Source organism: Periophthalmus magnuspinnatus, chromosome 8 (assembly GCF_009829125.3).
Source record: "Periophthalmus magnuspinnatus isolate fPerMag1 chromosome 8, fPerMag1.2.pri, whole genome shotgun sequence".
NCBI lineage: Eukaryota > Metazoa > Chordata > Actinopteri > Gobiiformes > Gobiidae > Periophthalmus > Periophthalmus magnuspinnatus.
This window is the reverse complement of record NC_047133.1, coordinates 27,532,700-27,551,143: the sequence shown is the minus strand read 5'-3', so window position 1 is coordinate 27,551,143 and position 18,444 is coordinate 27,532,700. Positions and strand designations below refer to the sequence as shown.

The following is an 18,444-nucleotide window of genomic DNA, read 5'->3' as shown; positions in this document are numbered from 1 at the left end:
AAGAAGTGGGTGGGTGACAGTTGCAGCCTCTATTCACGTTGTGAGGTAAAGTAAACTAAATAAGAACAAAACGGAATAGGAAATAGGAGGGGCAGGCCTGTGGCTGAACTTGCAATATCGTATAATGCCTTTCTGTGTAGACAGACACATGGAGATGGCACTGTTTGGAGTTCTTTTCTTCAGTCAGATCTGTAAAGGTAAGAAAAAGGAGCATAGATTTTATAGTTTATGGGGCCGGCTTATAAGCTATTTATTTAGGCTTAAATTAGATCTAATGTTTAAAAATAAAATATTGTTTACTGTGCATCATTAATTAAATAGATGGTCGAAATAGCTTACAGTGAAATTATTTAAAATAATTTTAAAATGTTAGTCAAGTTCTTGTTAATTGGCTCGAAGTGGGACCTACATTGTCAGCATATGGCTCCTCAACCATAGGCTTCATACTATTGTAGTTACAGTTAACTGTTATGTTGACTCAGGACTAGTGTCTAAGCTTTGTTGAATCTTTAATGACTGAATTCATCTATCAGTCCAAATAGACTATAGTCATCAGATGTGGACATAATGAGTGAAAAGCCTTGTTGATTCTCTTTTCTTATTTTTTAGTTTTAAGGGGTAAGCCACAATGTATTGATATAAAATGCAGTGTTGCCTTTTAGTTTTCGCAGAGGTGGCATTCTGGCGTGTAAGTGAGAGCCAGTCTGTGGAGCTGTCCTGTCCGATCACGGAGCACAGTACCCAGCTGCACTTGTACCACCGTGGCACCCACAGCCAGAGCACCCTGCTGTCCCTAAGCCGAGGTGATCCTGCCAGGGTGAGCCCCAAACACAGAGGGCGCCTTTGGCTGAATGGGGGTCTCCATGGGGGTCTCCATTCTGCACAAGTCAATGTCACTTTACTGCATCTGGAGTCTGGGGACACTGGGCTGTACCTCTGGGAGATGACAGAGGACAACTCATCAAAACATTTCATCTATGACCAAAAGATCTTTTTGTTGGTTGAATCAACAGGTATGTGATTAATGCAGTCCTGATTCCTGTATTACAGTGACTGTTAAAGTCATGGGATAGTGTTAGATTTGTGGTATATTGATTGATGATTCATTTTTGTTTAATATTTTTTTTTAAATCTAATTATTCTACAGAAAAGTTGTGCCCATGCTCATCTGTTCATCCACCTGTATTGTTCACCATCTCTGCAGCAACTGTGCTTATTCTGCTCATCATTTGTGGGCTAGGCATAGCACATTGTGTGAGTATTAGATTATTCTGTTGTATGTCAATTTTCAGAAAAGCTTGGTAGGCCATAATACATTCAATAACATTTAACATTTAGAACATTTTCTTTCTTTTGGATGCCCCTTTTTGTATTAATGCAACAAGTTTCATGCTTGTTATAGTTTAGTTTAGTTTATCTTTATTTAGCAGGGACAATGTACAAACTCATTCATCTTACTTAAGATGAATGAGTTTTACTTTCTTAAAAGAAAAGATGATTTGTATCAGATTTAGCTACTGCTACTTTCCATGTGCAGTCATTGGGCTGGTGAACACACAAGAAAAATACATATTTCATTACAATTACATAATAAGACTACCTTATTTATCATTAACATTAGCAGTAAAATACGACAAAATTTCCAGTACATTATATTTCCTTAAGTCGATATAGATATTAAAAATCATTATGTGCATATACATCTGTGTAATCCCTCAGTCATCCAGGTCTGATCCATAGCAAAGAAAAATATAAAATCTGTCAACTGGACAAAATGTTGTAGGAGTGAAGACATTTTATTGCTCATCCAAGCCTCTTCTTCAGTTTGAACTGACAGTTGACAGATTTTATATTTTTCTTTGCTATTATTATCTGCAAGTATTTACAGTGAATACATTATAGTACAAATAAACTTAAATGATGTTGACACATTTGATGATCCAAAGTGTGCTTTTTCAAATTTCTATTGAAATTATTAAGATCTACAGACTATTTCAGCTGAAAGCTGATTCCTCTGTCTGATGGTTTGAAAAGAAAAGGCACACTGTGCAAAGGCTGAAGATCTTTTTGGAATCTTGCAATTTTGGTTCACAGAAGACCGAGTGGATTGAGTAGTTTGCTCAGACAAAGTTTAATACATTTTTCCAATGGTGGTGGAGCTGCATTACTATTAGTTTTGAACAGGTTTCTTAGATTTGAATATAAAATTAAATGGTCAAAATTGAGCATTTTGTATTTACTGAGGATATTACCATGATGATAGAGAAGTGGTTTTGATGCCTGATTATAGATGGATCTGAAAGACTTGAGCGTGCTCTCATTGGCCTGAGACCAGCAGGACACACAGTAGGTCATGTGTGGAATAATCATGGCATTGAAATATGTGAAAGTGGCTTTGACTGTCAAGCTTATGTGTCTTATGGAAGAGATGTTGTATCTGACACTTTTTTATGTCCATTGTGAAAAAAAAGTTTGGTCCAAATTAACCCTAGGGTATTTTGTCTCAGTTAGAATATAAATGTTTATTCTGTTACCAGATTTGTAAATTGGTGTTATGACTGCTATTTTGAAAAGAGTTTCATTGACTGATTTGTTAATTTGGGTTATAGTTGTTTTTAACATCTTCTTGTGTTTTCTGATGAATATGCTGTCAAGTCCCCAGTAATCATTGGCTTTCAAATTTGATAAGTATTGTATAATTTTATTAGTTTTAGCATAGTCAATACAGTTGAAATTAAGGGTAGTACTGGGAGAAGGGACAGGTGGTATGAAACGATGATAACCAGTGGGGTGAGTAAGGTGTCTTTCCCAGGGACACAATGCCAGTAAGCAAACTCTCAACCTGTTAACTATTTTTGATTATTTGGCAATACTAGATTTCTACAAAAACATCCAAATGTCTATTTTTTTTTGCAATTTGGCCTTTGTTTAAAATACCCAAACACTAATATACTCTACTAGCACCCCATGTAAGAACTGTTGTGATTAACAAAACATGTGTTACCAGTAGAGTAAAATGTTTTATGTGTTGCACTATTTAGGTCAAGTCCAATCAGCACCACACATTTCAGCCTTCTGCTCCCATCTATGTGGAAATGAGCAGGAAGAAGCAGACTGTGTCCCAGAATATCGCTGAACGGACTACACACCTGGAGGAAGTGCGGCTTCCTGTGTACGCCAACCCAAAGTACAGACAGCCCCAAGACAATTACTACGCCTGCCCCAGACAACTGAAAATAGGAGATTAAAAGCAACTAACAAGACAACAATGTTAACAGCCAAGAAAAATGCTATTTTATTAATATTTGAAAGAAGCTCCATAGTTGATGAAAACATTTGTTTCGGTGCATGTCGTAACAATCACATTCTATGAGGAGAAAGATATACAGAGAAAAATAAAACATTACAAGCCACTGACTTTTCATTAAATCTCAGTACAGACATTTTACTTATTATTTCAAAAACAAAAAGGCAAAAAGCAGCCCTAGTCCCATATAGCCCACCCTCTAATATCCCCACAAAAACAACTGAGAAAATTACCCTTGAGGGCAACAGGCTAGAATCCCACAGTGCTAGAGTGAGATGCTCATTGGTTTTAGGAATACACAGCATGGTGATGTAGAGCTAGGTCAATCCGGATCAGAGGAGGAGGGGCCAGAAGGCAGAGATCCCTCCAACCCTCACCCTCTCATTATTAAAAAAAAACAAAAAAAAAAACAAACAAAAAAACAAACCTCACCCCTGCAATAGTGGGCCACCTGAATGTAGCCCAAATAAGAGTTCCCCTGACCTGTCCCCTACACTTGTGCATAGTTTCATGATCCTTTACAACCAGCTCAGTGCGAACAATGTTCCACGAAAAGTCTGTTTTCATTCTTAAGTTGTTTTCAAAATACACGCTGTGGGAGAGAAAGAGGAAAGAGCAATGCACAATATTCCTGATTCAGTCAGGACGGGACCTCAGGAAAACACACAAAAAAGATTCAAACAGCATTTTGCATGTTACTCATGTCTTTTTCTCACAATCAAAATTATTAACTTTTTAACCTAAAGCAATTTTTATATATAGATTTACATATAAAGCACATTTTATCAGAGTCCAGTATTTGGTTATTACGTAACTGCTACGGATTTAGAAACAAAAAGTTTGCTTTTCTTCGGAAATCCATAACTTTCAGTGCTTAAATTTAAATCACCTTTTTAAACTAATCATAAAAAATGTACATTAAAATGGCGTGGAGTTGAAACTCTGGAACCCTGGCCTTCCTGAGACAAGATCCACTTTTTGTGTGTGCAAGGTAGTGAGCAATATATATTTTTTTCAGTTTTCATATATAATGGAAAATATATAATAAACATAAAACATACAGGCTTTAGAAATTAATATTAACACAGAACAAAATTGTAAAAGAACACACTGTTCAATCCCAGAGCTTGAAAAAACAACCATCTTCATTTTGTGAAGTTTGTTGCACTTTAAAATGGAAGCATTTGTCCTTTTTACAATCCCATCGTTAAACTTTTTGTGTTTCATCTCTGGAAAAATATATTTACGTAAACCGTCAGTGGCCTTTCAGGAAAACAAAGAACATGAGTCAGTTGAACAAAAGTGACAGAACAAAAGCTAACAACCAAAAAGGTAGGCACCTATGAAAGAGCCATCACAGCCCAGGCTCAGTCTCCTGTCCACCTCCACTCTCCACTGCTAAGATTTGGGAGAGATGAAGTCCTTCTATCCTTACTATGGCCACTGCTCTGCAAACACTTTTTTTTGCTGCATTTTTACATAGTATTTGATTTTTTTGTTTGTTTTGTTTTTAGTCTGAAAATGGTGCAATACTCAAATATGATCCACACTTTCTTGGATTATTCCACAATGAAAGCCACTAAGGTAGATAAATGTAACATTTGTAAAACACACTTATTTTAGTCCTTGAGTAAACTTTTACACATGAACTGTCCCGACCTCCCCATAGTACTTGTATCATGTTGTTCATTTAGCTGAATCAGGGGCAAGGCTGACACTCAGTGCAATGCTAGAGGCTAGTAACAATTAACATCAGAATATACATTTGACAAGCAATAAGTAAAACAAATCAACAAAAGTATACTGTATTAAACTAAACACATTGCGGAGAGCCCACCGCAGTCACCCACACACAAACATTCATACGACATACAGTACACAGTCTTGTGCAAACACTCAAGATGAAAAATTGACTCTTTTTTTCTGTAACACTCGCATTTCAAATTGGATTCACTCTGATACTATTAAAAATCTCTGAAGTTTATGAATGAGACAAAAAACGACTACAAAAAGTGTTCACATTACATTATTGGCGCTTCTTTTGATTCAAGTATTTCGTTCATTATTTTGTATTACTCTGATATGTTGATATGAACTTTGTAGGGAATATAATGTCAGGGGGTGGGCATTGGCTAAGTGGAAACAGAGTCATACAAAGTGCACTATGGTGGTGCACTGTGTACGAGCTTATATGTGCATATTCAGCCTAGGCCTTTTGAAATTTGTAAATTAAAATCATTCTGGCCAACCCTTGTCTGATCAGTGATTGATAAGCATCTATTAGTTAAATTCTAGATGCTTATTGAAACCAAAAGACTAATGAAATAATATTTAATTTCTAACACTCAAGTCCAAAGTCACTTTACACTCAGTTTCTTAATTCAAGTCCAGTGTGGAGTAAATGCATGAATAGACACACTCAACAGGCAACAGTGATTGTTTAGTCGAGTCTGGCACGACTCTGGAAGAGGGACAACCCCCAAAATTTAAGACTTGGTACCAAACTTAATGTGTTCTTGTTTCTGCTGATAGCTTAGGTCTGACCCTAAAGCCAGCTATTTTGAAATGATTATGTCATGACCTTCATAATGCAGGTCCATACACCCTGATTACAGCATTCCCTCCAATGGGGGAGAGCTCACAGGGAAACACCTTAGCTTTGGAGGGCACAGCGGAAACATTTTTTCAGTTTTTGCAAAAAACTTTGATGATGAAAAAAGATAATGTTTTTGGTTTTTAGAAAGATGTACCCGATGTGATCAATAAACAGTGCACAGACACAAACAGGGACCAGCTGGCCCCAACTTCTGCAGCGTGTATGTCCACTAAAGTGTCAATCCCCTGACAGTGAGAAACCAGCACCAGAGGCTTGTCCTGTCCTACTCCTTGCACGTTACTGCCAGAGCTTTGTGCATGCCCTGCAGACAAAAACACACTTCACTTTCTTCACTATGATACTGCCCGGTGGAAGTACAGAGAGGAAAAGCCAGTTGGCACAAGATGCCAAAAGTGACTGTTTGCCAACCAACAGTGCCCTCAACAGGTCATTAGTGTTTAGTAGCTGTGTCCCTCACATTTGATTCGGACGCCCAAGGGAAGCTGCCTGGTAGTAAAGGTTAAAGAAGTGGACATTGGCAGATGTGGAGCATGGCTGTGAAATCTGAATGGCTGTGATTGAATCCCTCCTTGATTTTGCATAGATCTGGAAGGCTGCTCTCAATGGAGGTGGTTGAAACTAAGCACTCCCAGAGTTAAAACATAAAGCACCACTGTGGCTGTGCCCCATCCACTATAAAGAAGGTGCATTCACTCTGTGGAGTGGAGACCTTGTCCTGCACGGCACAACACTTAAGAACCAAAAGCCTGTTTCTATTAATATCATCAGTGTCTGTATGGGCTGACCATAAGCCGTACCTATAAACCACACACTGGTTCTGCTGACAAAGCAGACGGGGGGCCTGGGAAATCAAAATGAAACAGCATTTATATTTAAAACTATACCATCAGACTGATGCAACTGCATCAGTCAACTTTACAAGAAAATGTACACAGACAAATGAAATAAGTACAACACATCAAGTGCCTCAGCATCAGGCTAAAGTGATCAATGCAGAAGTGAGAGAAAATGGAAGAGGAGGGTGGCGCAGTAGTCGTAGTGAGCTGCTTTTGGCCTGGAGGTCCAGGGGAAGATGGGGAGAAGCCAGTTTGACAGGGGTCTGCAGGGAGAGGGATGAGGACCGCAGCGGAGCAGTGCACTCTGCAGCAGACAGGCACTCAGTGACCATGATATACCACAAGTTGGCAGGGCCTCTTCACAGAGAGAAATTAAAAAGTACCGGTAAGCCCCCCTGCAGAATTAAGTGGAAAGTTTCCAGACACCAAAGCTAGAGATCTGAATCAAGAAAAATGTGATGTAACAGTGATATTTACTTGACAAAGAGCATGGCACTCCTCATCAGATGAGTCAGTTCATTCTTTGCATTTTCCTTCACTTTGCTACCATATTAAACATCCTTCAGGTTCTCACAGACATGTGAGATGAAGGATAAAAAATCCTTACATCCAAGTTGAGTAAAAAAGTATAGAAGCCACTGTAAATAGTTTTTTTGTTGCCATGGTCACTTCTCCTTTCTTCAACATGTTGGCATTGAGGGTGTATTAGCAGTGATACTCTTGCTAAGTGCTATGATTGACCACATATTCACAAACCAGTATCTTTGTTTACAAACAGCTGTTGATGTAAATTTGGATAAAAAAAGGTATTCTGGTCTTCCAGATTAATTTGGTTTGATGCTATTTCCCCACACGCACACACACGTACACACATGTCCAATCTTCTCCCCCAAACTAGTCACTGGCATATGTGGCTGCAGAGGAGGCTGGTCCAACAAGTGCTTTGAGTTAAATTTGTGTTTTAGGCAGAATATGTTTTAAGACCAGCCCCTCGCTGAAGCCCCCTCATTCACAAGGGGAGAGGAAAGGTGTTAGTGGCAGTTTTAAGGTGGGGGTAGAAATAGTTTGCAGTTCAATCATTCCTTGTAGTCTTCCTCTTCTCTAAGAGGTGATGATGGGTTGCATGGACGGTAGTCTGTGGCTTATATTGCACATCACATGAAATGGTGTTTTTGTTGGTGGAGCGAGGAACTACACACCGACTTGAGGTTATCCACAACATCAGTGAGAGGGTCAAAGACTGAGACCAAACTACAGGAGTCCTGCAGTGGATTGAGGTGCATTAAGTGTTTGTCTTTGCAGTTCACTTGTAATAGCAGTGGTTCATTCTATTGTTCATCATATCCACATCTGGATATGTAATGATGCCACCAAGTAAGATTGAGACACATGTGAATAATATAATATTCTTAGCTTTGTTTTCAATGGAAAAACACACTAGAAAAAATAAATGGCTTGAACAAGGCGAACAAAGTTGCATCATTCCCTTTGAGCATGGTGCAATGGAGTTTGAGCTGTGGTTATTTGGGGTAGTCTTCAGCAGCATTGACTCTCACTCAGGTTTCACTGGCTCAGAAATAAGGGTGTGCATGAGTCTGTATGTTTCTTCACCAAGTACAGAGTGAACAAGAACAGGGCAGGAAAAGGTTAAGGCTAATATTAGTGCTGAGAAATACAGATGTGGAGTCCAAACTGCTCTGATTGAAGGGAATGATGCTTCATATGGATCTCTGAGGTGCAAGTTTCCACATTTCTTACATTGTGTTGTAAGGTTCACTTTCTTTGTATCTCCAAAAATAAAACCTCAACACTGAATAAAATATCTCAATGAGAAAAAAATAAAATTGAGATGTTAAAATCAGGGGGTAAAAAGCAGAGGACGGTGAGCAGCAGTGATCCCTCTCCTTGTCCCTCGGTAACCGTGTACCACACTGATTATCTCCACACTGATTTGCAAACTTAAACTTTTCTTGTGAGGGCTACATTGATTCCCCACTAAGCAGGTCTCCAGGAAGCAGTGTATTGATTGGGGTGGGGCTCCCCATCACACGAGCCTCCTCTCCACTAGGGGGACCCCACAAGCTGGAATACTGCTGTACACCGCCCCAGAGCAGCTCTCCTGTTTTAGCTCCTCCTGTGCCGAGAGCACCTCCACTCCCTGCGCCTCCACTGTTGTTATTCCAGTGCGGAGAGTGACCAATGGGATGAGTGACACCTGAGCCAGTCCCGCCCATCCGTGTTTGATTAGTGCCAGGAGTGGCTTGCCAGCTGGTCGTTCCACCAAGTGACTGGCTCTGTGCAAAGAATCGGTTCACTTCTTCCTCCCCAGCAAATTCTGCCAAAATGGTGGTATTACCAAGCACACACCTGCCAAAAGGATGTATAAAATGGCTTGAGTAACTGTTATTATTTCATCAAGATATAAGCAACCATTTAATAATCAAGAGCATACATGTGAAGAGACTTCTGAGCTTTCGCAGCTTCATCCTTGGAGTTGTAACGCACGACAGCGTTGCCTTGAGTCAGGTTGAGGTGGAATGTGATAAGAGGGCCATGCTGCATGCACAGTGTCCGCAGGGTTGAGCCATCAATCTATGACACACGAGCAATCCATTATTAGATAGTTTATAACATTATCCAAGTGTATAAAGTGTAAGTATTATGAAATCCCTCTTTATAGTATGTAAGATACAGTATAACTGTACCTGTGGAGTAAGGTTTCTAAGAACCAACCAGCTACTGGTCCTGGGGGAGCTGTCAGTGCTCCATGTGGTGCCTGCTGTAAATTAAAGTAAAAAGAATCTCATAGCATCTTCAAGACTGTCATTGCTCCTTGAATTATTTTTATATGTATTTTTTAAAATAATATTAGCACCTGTGGTGTAGGAGCTGCTCCAGCCTTGACCTAGCCCCAGTGTGGTGCCAGCCCACGTAGCAGAGGGTTTGTTGTTGGTAAGACCGGGAGGAGGGCGGCTTGGTGCTGCACTGCTGCTTCTGGGCCCCTGTGGGACCTTCCACAGCTCATGGGAAAGAGATGCCTGGCTGTGAGGTATGGGACCAGGTGACCAAGTTGATTTAATTTCTGCCAATTTACCTGCACGAACAAAAGTATTTATACAAGACTGTAACTAGAGGTAAGGTTCTTATAGTCACTTTCTCATTCAGAGAAATCTTAAAACATAAAATAAAAAAGCGTATGTAAGGCTGGACAATTTTCATCCCAGTGACAATCTGAGGGAAATAAATGCATTATCATATTAAAACAAGATCTCTGTGATGTGACAATTTAATTTAATATGGTACAATGCAAGGTCAAGAGAGAAAGTTTTTAGAAATAAAATAATGGTTTTGATGAAACTTGTGAGCGAGTCTAACAAGGTTATATACAAACTGTACCTGCATTGTCTGCCTCCGGAGGCGACAGACTGAACGAGCTAGTGCAAGCATTGACTGGCCAATCAGTGGAGGAAGGTAGAGCCTGAGATGAAGTGGGAGAAGAGCCTAAGCAGATACCAGCAACACAAAAATAGACAGACAAAAATAAGGAATGATAGCAGAGAGAAATGAAAGAAAAGAAAATATACATGACTTATGACAAACTTAACCCAAGTAGAAAAAGACAAAGTAGTATAGTTAAAATAGAAATGTAAATGGGTATGTGGAAGTATTAAAGCTGTCCAAGGAGAAAAAGCCAACCAAATAGAACAGTAACAGCTGCAGAATCAAGAAGGTTGCACAAAAGAAGCCCAAGCACACTGCGCATGCTCTGACTGCGAGAATGAATGTTCCCATGGTCACTATGGCCTGAGCTCACCTCCACTCCGGTCCCGCAGCAGGTAGCGGTTAACGTCCTGGATGTTAGTGTTGATGGTGGGCCCACTGGGGACACTTCCAGGAGTCACATTTGGGTCGGTCTCCGGATCAATGTTTTGTAGACCTTTCCAGGGGACACCAGGGCAGAACTCTGGACATATATTTTATTTTATACTTTGTTTTTATGTATTTCAAAATAAAGTTTTCATGAAATCATGACTGACCTGGTGGCCAGTTAATATTGGTCCCATTGGCCATCTTATCACTGCTGCCCTTAGGCGGCCCCCAGTTGTCAGGAGGGACCAGAGGGCTTGTGGGAGATTCTGAGTTTGACATGAGGTTGTACGGGCTGAAAGAATCCTCCAGCTGCGGGGACTTACCAGGGGGGCCCAGATTGGCACCTAATGAGAAAAGGAATGATTCTAAATGTATCATAAGGTAGGTAAGAGGACGATATTTACTATGTTATAAAACACTTGAGGTGAAAAGGGACATTTATAAACATAGTTGCTCACCATGCTTTCCCAGGCTGGGCTCTAAAGGGGAGGATGTTTCAGAGATACTTTCAATAGAGTTGGCATGTGTCCATTGTGAAAGGCGTGATTGAGGTTGGGGAGATTCCTTCAAAGACAGACCTCCCACTTCTAAGCAGTTTACATTCATGTTTGAGTTTAATCCAGCTGAAAAAAGCAACAACAACAGCAAAATAACTTACTTTAGAAATGTACTGAAATGCATGGAAATAGAAATTACAGTTTATCCCACTTACAAAGAGAGTAGGGGCTATAGGCATTAGCAGATGACTGTGGGTCTTTGGTCTGCAAGTCAGAGAGGCCAGGAGCCTGGGGGTGACCTGGGAAAGAGTCCAGGCCGGATTTGTTCCCTCCAGGATGCATGCCAGAGTGGGCTGGAGGAGGCTGCTGCTGCTGCTTCATTAACAGGGCCTGTGCCAGCTGTCGCTGGTGCTGCTGGATCTGTTGTTGCATGTTGTTGATTGTACGGGCAACCTAAAAGACATTCAATATGAACATTAAAGTTAGGAATAACTGCTTTCATTCCTGATGGAAACGTACTTGCTGCTCTTGTTGTCGAATGGGGCCAGAAATATTGCGTTGGGCTTGTAACATCTGTTGCTGAATTTGTAAACGCTGGTATGCCTGTGAAACAGATAAAATAAAGGCATCAGTTCTATACAAAATTGCTATATGGTAAAACAAACAAAACAAGAATGTATCATAAAAATGCATCGATTTTTTTATTATACATGTTTTATACGTGACTTTCACTTTTTATTGTATTTGTTTTTATTAATTTTTTTTTACAGGTAGTTATGTTATTGTACTATTGATATATATAATATATATATACATATAATTTCTTTTGGGTTCCACCTTCTTTTGATAGGGAATGGGGAAAGGAAATTATCCATTAATCAGTAAATATGGTGTTTATAAATATGTATATTTTGATGTGGCAAACCATGTGAAATAAAAACATGCTTAAAAAAAGACTGAACTCACCAGTTGCAGCTGGTACAGTTGATTCAGGAGGGTCATATGTTGAGGATTTATAGGTGAGGTTAAAAGTGCAGGATTCAGACCAATGTTTTTTGCTGCAAACTGTAAGAGCTGTGCTTGAACCTGTAAAAAATATTATTATCACGGGTTATTCTGAGTTTACGTAGTGTGTACACTATTCAGCCCTGTAACACAGGTAGTGTAATACCTGAGGGGACAAAAAGGGAGGCACTTGAGCACGTAGATTGGGCTGAGAGGAGCTGAGCGGTGGCACAGGAGGCTGGGGAGGGGCCTGCATGGCACGGCCTTGTGCACTGCCACCACCAAACATTCCACTCTGCATCTGCCATACAAAACAGAGATAATAAGACTTCATTAAAAAAACAACACTGAGCACAGAAAATTATTAATTTCTAAATGTTGCCCAGACCTTATCCATGAAAGGCAAGCGGGGGTCTGTCACAGGGTCTTTGGACAGAAGCTGAGGCCGAGGGCAGTTCATGGGTTTATTAATGAGCCCGTTGTTGTAGTCATGGCCTACGCCCATTCCCCGCTTATCCAGCTCAGTCTTCTTCTCCAGCAGGGCACTCATGGCCTGGTCCAGGTTCATGTTGTTGCTCTTCAGTGCCTCCTCTGCTGGATCTCTCTATACAGTCAGGCAAAATGTAGACTTTAGTGAAAGTGATAATAAACTGACCATAACACTAATATAAAATAATGTACATATATTTCACAGTACAACAATTACTCACCGGAAAGCCCATGTCAGTCAGCTGTTTGATTAGACGATTCATTATCCAGGCATCTTCTTGCTTCCCTTGTACTTTAACCTGTAATACACCAAAAACATAATTTATAAATGTTGTATTTTAACCATATGTACTGAAAGTGTATCAATACTGAATTAATAAACAACAAACATATTTGGAACTTACTTTTGGGGGAGCTTTTTTGGATGCATTGCCCCAAGAGTTGCATGAAGAATTACTCTCCTGAGAAGCAGCACTGTTCCACATATCTCCATCGTCCGTGTCCCATTGACCTCCAGACAGGCCCAGCTCTTCTCCTCCGCCTCCCCAACTGTCTTGCATAGGTTTTGGAGCTGAATAAGAAACAAAACCAAAATTCTCAGACCAAACAGTTTCCCAAATGTCCACTAGAGGTCAGTCTCAAATAATATTTAGAAGGCTCAAGTGACAAAGGTCCTTAAGGCCAAGAGATAATGTCATATAAAATAAATGGTAAACGTTTCGACACATTACCAGTTTTGCAAGATGCAGATGTCATATTTGAATTGCCCCTGCCATATTCTGGCGTGTTGTCTCCCCAACCACCACATGTTGGTTTGCCCCATGCTGAAGTCCCATTGTCCACACTGGCTGGAGAAGGTGCATGTTCTCCCCAAGAGCTCTCTGATTTTGGGTGGGAGCTAGGCATGTCTCCCCAACCTGAATGACAAACAAAGACACACTAAAATTTGTACAATAAATACATGCACAGAATCTGTCACTGTGATATTTCATCATCATCATCAAAATGCATGTATTAGTTGAACACATGTTATACTTAAATATCTTAACAGAAATATGTGATTAATATGTGGGGTTTGCATTTTCAAAGAAGAAAATACCATTTGATATTTTGGCACTAATTAATCAAGCTTGGCTGGAAGTCCCTCATCTGTGCCAGATTCATAAGAGCTCTCACTATGGAAAGGTTGTATCCTTAGAGTTGTGCCAAGGTTTTGTCACGATCAATGAATGTAATGTAACCAGCCCTTCTCTCAAGCACAGATTACAATAATAAACAATGTTCATGATGTTTTTCTGAGAACATTGTCTGCATGCTGTGACCGGGATGGGTCAAGTTCACAGACTCAGGGGGTGCCTGTCTCTTTCAGAGACAATTGCACATTCTGACAGATGTTTCAATACAATCACACACTCCAATAGCCTATAGTCAATCTATCATTTTCATTAAACTCTAATTATTCTTCTGGGTCAGGACAGTTAGGGTTGTCAGAGCAACTACACATATGACTGAGTGGAAGGTATAAAGACACTCAGAGTAGAACTAGTACTGCTTAACTCATTTGAATAAACAAGCAAATGTAAATCCCAAGAGACTAAAGTAGGTCAAGATTTCTTCTTTAAGTGGATCAACAACTTGAAGCTTAACAGTTCACTGGGCTCAGTGACTAATCAGCTTTCATGTTTAACACTTTAAATTTGTATAGACAATAGTATGAAAAGTATGAACCAAAGTGTACATAAAGTTGCACTTAGCATCAACATACATTAAAGGGATATGAGTGTATTTACCTTGAGCTATAGGAGGGCCTCTGTTGTGAGGTAGTACAGGGGGTTGTGGAGCAGCAGGATCCATAGGGCCACCAGTGAGGCCTGGGTTTGGGGGGTTTTGGCTGTGGCTCTGTAAAGGGGGGCCATGATAGGGCTGACTGTGAGGCTGAGAGTGGTTGGTGTTGGACCCCGGTGTGTTATTTCCGACAGCATTAGCTTTAGTCTGGGACACTCCTGGATTGTTCCGGTCCCACAGGTTGACACTTTTGTTGTGGGCACCGGGATCACCCCATGCAGAGGTTCCGTCATCGATCTCCATTTTACGTCTGATTGAAGGAGGAGAAGGCTCCTCCCAACCTGTGGGCTCAGTGCGCTCCTGTTTTCCACCCGACCAGCCAACAGGCTGCTTGACTGGGCCTGTTCCTCCCCAGGAACCCATAGCTCCACCACCAGCAGAACCCTCATTAGATTTGCCTCCCCATCCTTGAGGTGGTCCACTGGGGCGCTGACAGACAGGTTCTCCCCAGCCTGTGTTTCTTGCAGTTTCAGAGTTTCCAGAACCAGGTGCTGATGAACCCCAGCTTCGTGAACTTTCTTTCCAGGCTCCTGGCTCTCCATCCCAGGCAGCATTTGTCGGACTCTTTTTGCTCTCACTTGATTCTCCCCATTCTCCTGTGTTATTGCTCCCACCACTATTGCCCCAGCCATGAGGTTTGGGTTGATCGCCCCAACCTTGTGATGCAGGTTTGGCATGAGACTCCCAACCAGTAGATTTCTCCTCTACCCAGGACTGACCTCCTTTTTGTGGCATATTAGTGTTTTGGCCTCCTGTTGTAGGGCTTCCCCAGCCACTTGGCCCAGCTGGTGGTTTGTTGTTGTTGGGTCCATCTCCCCAGCCAGAAGTGCTCTGGTTTGGAGCAGGAGTACTTCCATTCCAGCCTGAAGCCACCAGAGGAGGATGCCCATCATGTTTACTGACAGAGTCAGTCCTGTGGGACGGGGCCATGTTGGTGGGGTGCCCCTGTGTGTCATTTGAAACAGCTGGACCTGAGCCCCATGAATCAGGACCTACATTTTTCCTTTTACTGTCCTCCATATCCCAGGTGGTGTGTTGGTGGACTGGGGTCTGACCCCAGCCAGTGTTACACAAGACACGAGGATCCAGGTCTTGGGAGGGAATGAGAGGAGCTGGATTATCTCTGGATGAGCGGTCTCTACAGCGGGGATGTCCCTCCATGCTGTCACTGCTCCCCTCACTGGCACCAGCTGTGCTCACAGCTCGACCCCAGGGATTGGACTGTTGATCCTGGGGAGGAGAAGTGGGAGCATCCCAGCTTCCTTGGGGATCATCACTTTTTGGCTTTCCCCAATCCCCCCTGGGTGGCTCTGCCCAGCCTCCAGAGGTACCTGCTCCACTACCTCCACGGCTCCAGCCTGAGTCCCAGCCATTTTTAGATGAAGGTGCATTTGAATCCCCACTTTTGACCCATGTTGAGCTGGCATCTTCTCCATTAACCTGTGGACCTTCTTGGTGACAGCCAACAGATGTATTACCCCAACCAGACAAACTGTGAATGGGGCTTGGGGGTTCCTGCTTTGAGAAATTTGGTCCATCAGTTTTAAGGTTCTGAGGTTCTGAACTGAAAGACACATTCGTGGAGGGAGTGGTTTTTGGCTCCAAGCTGTCAGAGGCCATGGTGCCACCCCAGGCGCTGCTGCCCCCTGCAGGGTTACTGTTAGTGTTGGCTCCAGTGCAGGTGCTGGTCTGGGTAGATGGAGGGGGAGACACTGAACTGGCTCCCCCTGAGCTGCCTGCCCCATTGCCAGCCGCATCATGTCCCAACATGGGCCAGGCTGATGGGTTGGCATTAGGGTTTAAGTTCAAGTTAAAGTTAGTGGTGGAAGATGAGGATGAGCCCCAGCCCCTGCTGCCCCCAGTAACTGGGCTGTCACCCTTTCCCTCGACCCCCACTGAAGACTGAGAGGGGCAGTGGGGCTGTCCAGACCCCCAACTGCGATTGGCTGCCACCTGGCTAGAGAGCATGCTGGTTCCAGGGCTGGGCCCACTATTGGTCTTGCTGCTCAGGTGGTTGGCAGAGAAGTGGCCAGTTTGGCTGTTAGCCCCTGTGGCCATACTTGTACTACAAATACTACTGGTATTAATGGTCAAGTGACCAAAATTAGTGTCCACAGGGCATCCTTCGGGTGTGGCCTGCCTCTGTCTGTAGGATGTAGAAGGCCAAGCCTCAGTTTCCTCCCGGTCAATGATCAGTTGATCCCAGCAAGAGAGATTGTTTAAGGTTGCAACACTTGTGGCACTCCTGTTGCTTGGCAGTGGGCCCCAGAGGGGATTATCATACTGCGCTCCAGGCCCACTCTGTGAGGGCAGCTCTGAAAGAAACAAAAGAAACAAAATACAATAGTTGTAAAGCTTCATTCTGCTTCATACAGTCCCTTTGAAATACTTCTGCATTGGTATATAACCTTTAACCTTGGGGGTTATTTGTCAGAGAGCCTGTTTAGTGCCTGTTGACCACTGTTTAGAGAGCAGCTAACACTAAATTGATGGGCAAAGTTAACAGTGAAATTCTGCATTTACATGTTTTGAGGAGACAGCTTCTGCAAGCAAACATGCATGAAAGAAACACAATCACAGGAATGTTTTTGGTGAGGAAATGTAACACACTTGGAAAAATGTTAATATGCAGTTTGAATACCCAATACCTAGAAAATGTATACATACTGTACTTGCTCCATGTAGGTAACAAATTAAGCTATTCAGAAGTATTGCATAGATAAAGCATATGTCCTTAAATCAGATTTTTGTTAATAAAGGCACTTCACAAGAGGAGGCAGTGAGTGAGCAAAGAAAAGGACAAACACAGCATTGTAGCACAGAAGCGTCACTCTGCTTAGAAGTGCTGGACCGCCATTTTCTCAGCCCTGAACCAAAGCCAAAAAGACCTGAGCAGCGAGTTAAAGCTGCAAGTCTCCCTTATTTTATTCCCCTGGCCTGTCAAACCTCAAAAATACACAAACTGTTGCAACACAATCCATGCCAGCAGTGTAGCTATCCTGAAATGTAAAGTCATAGTAGGAGTGCAAAACTGAGCAGTGCTGTAAAATACCTGAGGAGAGGTGTCTGCCAACCATCCTGCCCAGAGTTACGTTATGTACCACACAACCATCCTTCTCTCAGTGCATGTCTGCTGAGTGCACCAAGCTTCGCAAATATAGCCAAAAAGTTGCACAGCTCTTGCACGACATGAGACAGCCCTTCTCTCCTCCTTCCTCAGCCTCACACTCAGTTCCTCCCACCAACAGCGCTACTGCCTCCCCCTGGCTTTATTTATATCTCGCACTGATGGAGGACATTCACTCTCACTGGAAAAAAGCTCTGAAAAGGTCTGTTTGGGGGAGGGAGTGTGTCAGAGAAGCAGAGAAGCACAATATCAGCATTGGAAGTGAATGTTGTTAAACAGCAAAAACGTACCCCATTCAGCAAGTAAGAATTAATTAAGTAAGACTTAAGTAGGCTTGTATTCAACCCCTGTAGCAATATATCACACTTCAAATTTGTTGTCATGATAGGTCTACTAAACTGAAAGATGTCCGGCCCATATAAATGCATTCAAAATACTAACATAAATCACAAATCATTTACTATTAGAAGGTTAGTACATGGAAAATAATAATAATAATAATAATAACAACAACAACAAAAGGTAGAATACACAAAATACAGCAACTGCTGTTTTGGATGTACAGTACTGCATTTCAATTAACCTGTGCATAGACAAAACAATGGCCTGATGTTTGATGAAAGGCCTGGATTACATTGTGTTAAGTTAAAGACAGAGGGCAGCCTGAAAAATGGAGCAGTCTTGGATCAAGGATGGTATTGTTTACAAATGATCCCAGCGACCTCACAACAACACAATAAGTCAATGTTTGGTGGAGAACAGAGTCCCTTTATGGCCCAGGCTGAGCTTGTGTGCTGCTCCATGGCAAGTGAGGTCATCTCATTCTACTGTTAACAATCTGTGACAACATT

At 41.9% G+C, this 18,444-nt stretch overlaps 2 protein-coding genes across 4 annotated transcripts; one reads left to right on the top strand and one right to left on the bottom strand.

Annotated features, from left to right (window-relative positions):
* Positions 1 to 145: 145 nt before the first annotated feature.
* LOC117375394 (uncharacterized) lies at positions 146 to 7,143 on the top strand. Of its 2 annotated transcripts, none has more exons than XM_055223944.1 (4): positions 146 to 197; positions 663 to 1,013; positions 1,205 to 1,254; positions 3,042 to 7,143. In XM_055223944.1, the coding sequence occupies exons 1-4, from the start codon at positions 149 to 151 to the stop codon at positions 3,246 to 3,248; spliced, it is 657 nt and encodes a 218-aa protein (XP_055079919.1). In that variant the 5' UTR covers positions 146 to 148; the 3' UTR covers positions 3,249 to 7,143. The 2 variants fall into 2 exon arrangements, with proteins under 2 accessions (XP_055079919.1, XP_033827583.2); XM_033971692.2 differs by having other exon boundaries at positions 1,148 to 1,254.
* On the bottom strand, positions 3,272 to 17,699 carry LOC117374923 (trinucleotide repeat-containing gene 6C protein-like). 2 transcript variants are annotated; one of them, XR_008648788.1, is made up of 18 exons: positions 17,519 to 17,694; positions 14,412 to 16,781; positions 13,353 to 13,538; positions 13,026 to 13,192; positions 12,843 to 12,920; positions 12,521 to 12,736; positions 12,299 to 12,433; positions 12,094 to 12,213; positions 11,647 to 11,730; positions 11,343 to 11,580; positions 11,089 to 11,253; positions 10,798 to 10,974; positions 10,575 to 10,724; positions 9,636 to 9,854; positions 9,466 to 9,539; positions 9,213 to 9,352; positions 3,719 to 9,127; positions 3,272 to 3,687 (listed from the first exon to the last, which is right to left on the bottom strand). XR_008648788.1 is itself a non-coding variant. In XM_033971146.2 (18 exons), exons 1-18 carry the CDS (start codon positions 17,541 to 17,543, stop codon positions 8,740 to 8,742), a joined length of 5,037 nt encoding a protein of 1,678 aa, XP_033827037.1. In that variant the 5' UTR covers positions 17,544 to 17,699; the 3' UTR covers positions 3,272 to 8,739. The 2 variants fall into 2 exon arrangements, 1 of the variants encoding a protein (XP_033827037.1); XM_033971146.2 differs by adding an exon at positions 10,157 to 10,261 and having other exon boundaries at positions 3,272 to 9,127; positions 17,519 to 17,699.
* Positions 17,700 to 18,444: the final 745 nt, after the last annotated feature.